Source organism: Misgurnus anguillicaudatus, chromosome 16 (assembly GCF_027580225.2).
Source record: "Misgurnus anguillicaudatus chromosome 16, ASM2758022v2, whole genome shotgun sequence".
NCBI classification, from domain to species: domain Eukaryota; kingdom Metazoa; phylum Chordata; class Actinopteri; order Cypriniformes; family Cobitidae; genus Misgurnus; species Misgurnus anguillicaudatus.
Genome location: NC_073352.2, coordinates 16,256,562 through 16,264,779, shown reverse-complemented (window position 1 = coordinate 16,264,779; position 8,218 = coordinate 16,256,562). Strand labels below are relative to the sequence as shown.

The 8,218-nt window shown below is 40.0% G+C and overlaps 2 protein-coding genes across 12 annotated transcripts in view; both read right to left on the bottom strand.

Moving 5' to 3' along the window:
• Positions 1-1,575, bottom strand: tstd1 (thiosulfate sulfurtransferase like domain containing 1). Of its 2 annotated transcripts, none has more exons than XM_055178218.2 (4): positions 1,419-1,575; positions 570-692; positions 288-450; positions 1-189 (listed from the first exon to the last, which is right to left on the bottom strand). In XM_055178218.2, exons 1-4 carry the CDS (start codon positions 1,429-1,431, stop codon positions 135-137), a joined length of 354 nt encoding a protein of 117 aa, XP_055034193.2. In that variant the 5' UTR covers positions 1,432-1,575; the 3' UTR covers positions 1-134. The 2 variants fall into 2 exon arrangements, with proteins under 2 accessions (XP_055034193.2, XP_055034192.2); XM_055178217.2 differs by lacking the exon at positions 1,419-1,575 and adding an exon at positions 887-917.
• A 672-nt stretch (positions 1,576-2,247) lies between these two features.
• The window catches only part of tenm2a (teneurin transmembrane protein 2a), a 361,970-nt gene continuing 355,999 nt past the window's right edge, over positions 2,248-8,218 (bottom strand). For all 10 annotated transcript variants that reach the window (XM_055177252.2, XM_055177251.2, XM_055177253.2 and 7 more), the window contains 5 exons: positions 7,323-7,558; positions 6,788-7,084; positions 4,913-6,530; positions 4,689-4,819; positions 2,248-4,509 (listed from right to left, as the gene is read on the bottom strand). In XM_055177252.2, the coding sequence (XP_055033227.2) occupies positions 3,772-4,509; positions 4,689-4,819; positions 4,913-6,530; positions 6,788-7,084; positions 7,323-7,558 (3,020 nt within the window). In that variant the 3' untranslated portion in view covers positions 2,248-3,771. The remainder of the gene's footprint in view (positions 4,510-4,688; positions 4,820-4,912; positions 6,531-6,787; positions 7,085-7,322; positions 7,559-8,218) is intronic.

The window sequence follows — 8,218 nt, the reverse complement described above, 5'->3', positions numbered from 1 at the left end:
TTTAATTGGTCAACTTTAATATAACAGATATGTAAAACATAAATATTAATAATAACTGTTATCAATATTCACTGGAGGTATAAAAAGATTTCAGGTTTAAACTGGAATGTGAGTTTCAAGAGTTCTGAATTTTGTCATTTGCCCTCCTTTTCTGACCATTCCCTGTAGCCCCCAGCATAATTACGGGCACTAGAGAGAGGGGGAGAAAGAGAGAGATTGTTAAGTAACATATATAAGTACCATTATTAAATAAATCTGTTTAAGCGAATTCATGTAAAAATGTTTACTTCTTGAACCCCAGGTTTCTGGCTTTGTCTGTAGCAAGAGCTCCACGTTTTCCCATTTGGCAGTGGAAAACCAGTTCCGAGGAGTCCAAAGAAGGCTTATCTACACCAAACTTAGACTGGAATTCAGCTGAATCCAGGGACATTTCTTTTTCTACAGTTTCCACTATTAAAACAAAAGGTCCAAAAAAAGTTTAAAGTTAATAATCTGAATATAGCATAAGAAAATAATTGGTTAAAAGCATAATACAGATCATAATATAGATCAATCAGCTTCCCTCTGACCTGGGATGTGGATGGATCCTGGGATACGGCCTCTGTCTACTTCATCTTTGGAGCGCACATCCACAAGAAGCCCTGAACCCTTTTTCAAAAATTCTTTGAGATCACTGTAAGATATCTCCTTATCTATAGCGAAGAGGAATGCATACAGTAGGACAATCAGCATGACACACAAAAACTCTTTATGTAGCCTACAATAAGAGCCATGTAAAGTGGTAATCCTGAATTATTAAAAAAATGAAAATTTTCAAACATTTGTATATCTAAAAAAAAACTTTTCCCACTTGCAACATGCAAGTACCACACCCTTGTTCACTTACTTGTGGTGTTTATCATTAATGTTAATTAATATCAAGGATTAATGCAGATTAAAAATGTTCTTGTTTGGATTTTCCAGTGTGTTAATGTGACTGTCTATAATAAAAATACATACATATGCAAAACACATAATATGCAGTAAACAAGTTTCAATTCTGCAAGTCATGATTACGTCACGAATTTCAGAGCTCTCCACATAACAACAACGCATTAATAAAAACATGAAATAATAATTGTAGTGATTTCGATTATCCACAAAATGCGATGCAGAGACATAAAATAACGTTACTAAGTATCGTAGAATACGCAGCAATAAAACATTTAGCTTGTTAAAAACACAGATATAATGAGAGGTGTATGTTTACAACTTAACATGTGTACCTGAGCACAGCTGTCGCCTTGACTACAGAGAGCAGCAACAGAAAACCTGTCATCTACTACACGTTTATAATAACGTTATATCACAGACAATTAAAAAAAGCCCTCTGAGTAACAGGTTGTTATGAGGTTAGTTAGTAAAGAGTTCAAACTTACTACTGCTTGCCATGGTCGATGTATGTATGTGTTGTACTGTACGAGCCACTTGTCTGGCCGGTCACATCTTTACTTCCTTGTCATTCAAGTTTTTATCCGTTCGCGATCAGTGGTTCGCTAACGTCAAGCATAGGCGTGGTCGCGAGAGTGTTTTCTCTAATAACTTCAAAATAAAAGACCATACGCTAAATAAAAGACTTTTGATGTCAAAGTGTACCGAAATTATGGACTTTTAATAAAAAAAATCATATTAGAGAGAGATATTTTGTTTATCGGTATAAAATTTAAAGTGATGTAAAATTAAATAACATTTATATATTAAAATTAGGGCTGGGCATAAATTAATCTATATTAATCTCATACAAAATAAAAGTATGTTTTGCATAAAATATGAGTTTGTGCTGTCTGTAATTATTATGTATATAAAAATACACACACATTCATGTATGTATTTAAGAAACATTTACATGTGTATATACATTTATTTACATTTTTTATAAATTCTATGTTATATTTCTTAAATGTATATATATGTATGTGTGTGTGTTTAAATATACATAACTCATATATTATGCAAAAAACTATTTTTATTTTGTATGAGATTAATCTATGCTCAGCCCTAATTAAAATACATATTTAGCCATACATTATTATATTATATTATATATATTTTTAATGCAGCAGTGAATAATTAAACATAAAAAAGGACCTCAGTAAATCTTTGAAATCCAATGTGATGTGGAGAAACATACTGTATAACAGCACATTATAACATGACAGTACAGACAATGATGCCATATTTACAAAAACATGAGACGTATCACTCACATGAAGTAAACTATTTATTGGTAAGGTCTCAGAAGAGTCTCACTTTAGTAAGAATCATCCCTCAATACTGATTTGGTACATCATGACATCCATAATGAGTCTCTTCACTGTGGAAATAATCAATTTCTATGATTTGGGTTCTAGTACAGCAAGTTTTGCCTAAAAACAAAACTAAACAAACAAACAGAACATCAAACGGGGTATTGATATTACTTATACGTGATATTTGAGTGTCACAAAATTCTAGTGTTTTAATACCAGCTGCTGATTTGCACATAACAAGCCACCTTCTGTTAGAAATATAAAAGTTGATATTATGAACAATATTCTACTGTGCTGCATAAAGGTAAATCTATACACTGTACATACAGATATTTTCTGAAAAACAAGTTTCACAGTTTTAAACTTTATTTAAAGTATAAACCATTTTAAAACACTTTACATAAATTATTTCTGTGAATGACTATAATTTGCTTAGGAGCAAATCAAAATGAATACAAAAATGAAAAATTATTACATATTTTACAAAGGAAAATAAACTCAAACATCAATGTTCATCTTTGTAGCTAAAAGTGATGACTCCTTCATGATTGTCATAGAGTACTATGAATGCTAAAAATAAAATAACCTAAAAAATAAAAATAAATAATTTCTGACACTAGTAACCGTTCAATCGGAAATCTGTGTTTTTTCTGATATCTCTATACAGAAGTGCCCAGGTGAAGTTCATGTGACTCTAATGCGACTTGAACATACAAAACTATCGCATCTAAAGCACATCCTGAACTTCACTGTTATCTGATACAATGTAAGTACATTTCTATCAGTGATGAAACAAACTATGTTTTACTGCAATGTTCTCATCACTTCACTATAGCTTTCTTGACTTCTTGTAAATGAAGGGACTTGCCGCTGTGGCAACTGACAGTTTATTAATGATGAATGTGAGGCCTGAGACTGATAGTTCTCCTAACAGATGTTGTTCCTCAGTTCTGAAGTTGAGACCGGGCCTCTCCAGCAGCTCGTGAGACTCGTAGCATCTCTCCAATCCAGACGCGTACAATTACGAGGGTACCATCTGGCACCAACATCCTCTCGGTAACCCAAAAAATACGGGTAAAAATATCTATTCTTTTTTAAAAAGGGGATTTTTCATATTTCAGCAACAGTTGCTTTTTGTTTCTCAGTCTATCGGTGCTTTCTTCACGTCCATTGTTGAAAGACAATGTCTTTCAAATTGTTATTTTTTTTTTGCCAGAGGCAGTATTGACAAAGTTTTTTGAAAGTTTTTCTTTTAAAAGTCCCTGCAGCGTTCAATGTTTCCTTTATTAGTTCAGTAATTCTCCGTGGGTACAGGAGATAATGGAAACAAAAGAAAGGGGAGAGAGCAAGAGAGAGAGAGAGAGAAATAGAAATACAAAGCAAGTGAAGGAAAAAAGAAATGTTCAAAAGTATAAAGGGAGAGTTGAAGAGAAGGGCGGAAGGAAAGCAATAAAAATAATAAGGTAACAAAAGATTTGGACTGTTACCTTTTCCCCATCTCATTCTGTCTCAAGAACTGAATGTTGAAACTACTATCAGCCAGTTCAGGATATTGTTCCACAGGTAAAATATAGTACCCATCATAACCCTGCACTTTCCCTGTGGAAAGGAGCTGCTGTCTCTCTCCTTCAGTCCACAAGCGGCTTCCCTCTTTATTATCCCGCGCCCGTTGTTGCTCCCGCAGCCAGGCTCCCGACAGCGCCCGTTGCCGTGCCAGCTCTAACAGCCGGCCTTTCTCCTCATCCAACACATCCGACGCCAACCCGTAGCGTACGCTCAAAGACAAGGCTGGAACCCGGTACTCAACTGTGACCCCTCGTCGCGAGCGACCGCTCACCGTCACATTAAGTCCACTTTCCAGGACCTTACGTCCGTTGGTGAGTCCCAGAGCTAGTAGGTCACTGTCGGCTGAACCTATCTTTACAAAAAAGTGACAGTCGCGGCCATCTTGCGTATAGTGCGTTCCTTCTAAATAGATGGCGTTATTAAGCACCATAGCCACCTTCCTGCTGTCATCGCTGGCCATACTCGAGACCCCTGTGACCACATGGCCTTCTTTGATTGCCAGCATCACTCCTCGGCCGATGATGGGGGTACTTGTGCCAAACCAGTGGCCTGGTTTGTCCTGTTTGCTTTTGCGCTCCTTATTGAGAAGCCGTCCTTCCAAAGCCATGAAGGCTTGGTTATGCCGCTCAGCTTCCTGTTGAACTCCAGTTATCAGCTACAAAAGAAGTTTGAAAACATTTAGGTCTTTATAGTGGGATGGAGTGTAAGGTCAAAGCAAGATAAATAATGTAGATCGTGATTTTAATTTATTTTATTAATTAAACTCAATAAGACTTGACACTAACTTTATTATTAAGATAATGTTTGTTGAGGAGCCCATAGTAGTACGCTTACCTGGCCGTTTTCACTTTCTTGACTGGCAAGCAGCTCATATGGGGGATCCACAAAATAGAGCGTGTGTCTAGGAAAGCCTGCGATAATGTTGCTAAGCTGAAAGCCAAACATCACCAGCCAACTCTTTACATCTGGGAATGAAAAATACAAATAAAGGAACATTTTCGGCTGTGACTTTATAATAAAGAGTAATTAGAGCAAATAACCAAGTTTTAACGTCTCACCTGTGACATAATTCTTCACATCCAGCATGTCACTGAGAGGGTTGTTGTTCTTGAACATGTACAAGTTGAAGGGTGCCAAATCTTTGCCAATCTTCTGCCACATGGTATAATCAGGTGACGTCCACCTGGCTGCTAAGACATCATAATCTCTCTGTGTGAAATGTACAAGCTTGGTTAGGGAGTCGTAAAGTCCTCCATGGAAGCCGATGACCAGCTGGAATTCAGGGTTCGAGTCAAGGTACACTTCCCCATAAGCGGTGTACTGCACCTGTTTGATCATTTGCCCGTTGCTGCTAAAGACAGCCAGTGGGGTGCCTGTGTTGTCAGACGCTATGTAGTACTCCTCTCCACTACTTACTTCCATGGCAAACAGATGGCCCTGCAGGTCATAGTACAAAGAGCTGATTTCCGAGCTCGAGTGGTTGAACACATGCGTGACCCGGGTCGGGTGGTTCAGGTCGGCATAAAAGAACTGGAGGTGTTGACCCAGGCTGTTCTTCGCAGACACTCTGCGTCCGAGTCCGTCGTAACGATACTGCACGCTCCATCCTCCGGCTGCCCGACTGTAGGCGCGCACTAGCTGGCCTTTAGAATTGTAGTCGAAGATATCCCCGCCCCTTTGACTGAGGTAGCCATCTTCATCCAGGCGGTACTGCACGTCACCGAGGCGCGTGATGCGGTCTCGCAGGTCGTAGCGGAGTGGCATGAGTCGTGCACTGTTTCCAGGGTTAAGCAGATGCAGGTTGCCATTTAAGTCATAACTGTAACGCCACGTTGACCAGTCATTGACCTTGACACCGCTGAGTTGTCCGTCACCATCGTACTCATAGCGATACTGCGTGGTGTTGGCGTATGGCCCGATCTTTAGCTCGCGCTTGATTACCCGTCCCATGTTGTCGTACTGCACCGTCATCCAGTACATCAGAGAGCGGAAGATTTCATACTGCACTTCCTTAATGCGACCGTGAGCATCGAAATGCTTGCTGAGGGTCATCACGGCTGTGGTGATGATCTGATTGATGTCATAATAGATAACTCCAAACTTTCCGAAATGCTCGATTTTACCGGAGATCTCGTCGTAGCGGTACAAATCCACAGGCAACGGAGTCTCACTGATCACAGGCTTCATGCTGGCGATTCGGAAACTGTTGTCGTGGTAAGTGTAGTCGAAGCGAGCATTGACCATACCTTCCTCAGAAAAGCGGTAGATCTGTTTGTCGATAAGCGGGCCCATTTTACGATACCGGATAGTGCAGGAGAAACCGCCGCTCTGCAGGTTGACCATTTTTAGCACACCGGCAGTCTCATCATAGCCAAAGGTTATGGCCGTGCTGTCGTACAAGATCTCGGATAGCTTGGCCAGCTTGCCATACTTGTAGAGCACACGACGACCGGTACCCAGGAAGTAGGTGGCCTGAGGGCGTCCATCCTCACTGAAGTCGTAGATGATAGACGCATTGCTTTCTGGTGGGTTGTAGGTGTTGCGGATGTAGCCGATGGAGACGTGAGTGGACATGGTGTGACGGGCAACGCTAGGCATGGTGACAGCTGTGATGTGGTTAGTTGCGTCAAACTCAAAGATGTACTGTCTCTGACTCTGCAGGAGCAGCACCATGGACTGCACAGAGAAATATTTGCACAAAGTTATATTCAATTTTCAGATCAATTTAAAACCTCTAATATAAACAAATGCCATGAAATACGAAAGCCATGACCTTAATAATCGTAAATAGGGTGGCCATTCGTGCCAGTTCTGCCGGACACGTCTCGAACATGTTTTCGGGTTGTTCTCCGGAAGTCGAGTTGCTCGACCCCATACGTCCTGCGGAACTGGCATGAATGGCCACCCTAATCGTAAAACATAGCTGAACTCACCTTATCTAGGTAACTGTAGCTCCACACCTTTCCATCTACAAAAGATCTTGAGAGGATTCGGCCCTGTGAGTCAAACTCGGTTCTCTCACTCATACTCCCTCTGTGTAGACCCACCAGCTGTCCTGTATTGGAGTACGATACATTGACCACTGCGAGGCTGCTGCTGGGCTGCCATATCGCAGGCCTGCCCTGAGCATCATACGTGATTCTCAGTGTGAACTTCCTGTGGTCGTCATAGATCTTCTCTGTCCTTGTGTTCCTGTCAAAGTCTATCGACAAGAGGTTGCGTCCATGTGCCTGCGAATTGCATAAATGTTTAGTGTGAGATCATTTCTCTTTTCTGGTTAGTTTAGTAAAAAAGAATTTTTTTTCAAACTGATTGAGTAAGACTCTTGCACAAATTGTTTTTCTTAATTTCAAAGCTTCAGCTGTGCATTTTTATGTGTTTGTGTGTTTCCTGGGGGTCAAACCCATGAACTTTACTTTGCTCATTGCTGGAATAATTAGTTTTTGTCATTTTACAATGCGTGCTTACCCGAAGCTTCCTGCCAAACACTGTGACCTTGCCCTTGCTTATCTCCTTGCGTAGCCTCCACTCTATTGAATTCAGACCGTTGTCAGTGGGCAAGGTGATGTTTCTGCGGCCGATGGTGGGACTCACTGATCCTGCCAGGATATGTGGCTCAGTATGGTAGCTGATGCCCATCCCGTTGGCGTACATGACTCTCAGCGTGCCGTTGTTACATAGTTGGTAGCTGTTCCGTACTTGATCTGCAGGGGGCAGCAGAGTGACGTAAAAATGACCATTAAAAAATCAGCACAAAACAAAATATTTCATGGCAGCAAAAAACGATTTGATTTATTTTAAACCCATGAAAGGGCTGTAGGGCATTCATCAGCTCTTGAAAGTCTTGCTGTCTTTCTTATGATCATAAAAGATAACAAGAGCAGTGCTTTCTTCATAACAAATGAAACCTTGAATCTCTTTGTTTCAGAGTGCCACAAACATTTATTATGCTTTAGAACATCCATTATAAATAAATTACAGGCCATGAAACTAATTTGAGCAGAATGTATTCATACATTTGAGATAATATAGTTTATCATTTATGAGGAAAGTAAAAGCTTTTAGAAATGTGTTGTAGCATTAAGTTTATATATTATAATAACTCCCATTAGTATGTCAAGGACATCCTCTATAGACTGAATCCTCTGTAATTCATCCAGAGTTTGTCTTTCGTATCCTGTGTTATGGTTGTACTAAAGTCTGAGTTTTTAGTTTGTCATGGGAGGGGAATGCAAGCAGTCTCTGTCTTCTCGTCTTTACAGACAAAATAAGCTTTGGGACAGTGGGGTTTGTGGTTGAGGGCAAATGGAAGACAGAGAATATTTATGTGCTGTCGGGTAATGAATTTTTCTCTGATTATGTGC

Coding starts and splice junctions, on each gene's coding strand:
- tstd1 (XM_055178217.2), bottom strand. Junction 451..569: donor AGGATCCATCCACATCCCAG/GTCAGAGGGAAG, acceptor TTGTTTTAATAG/TGGAAACTGTAGAAAAAGAA. Junction 190..287: donor AGAAACCTGGGGTTCAAGAA/GTAAACATTTTT, acceptor CCCTCTCTCTAG/TGCCCGTAATTATGCTGGGG.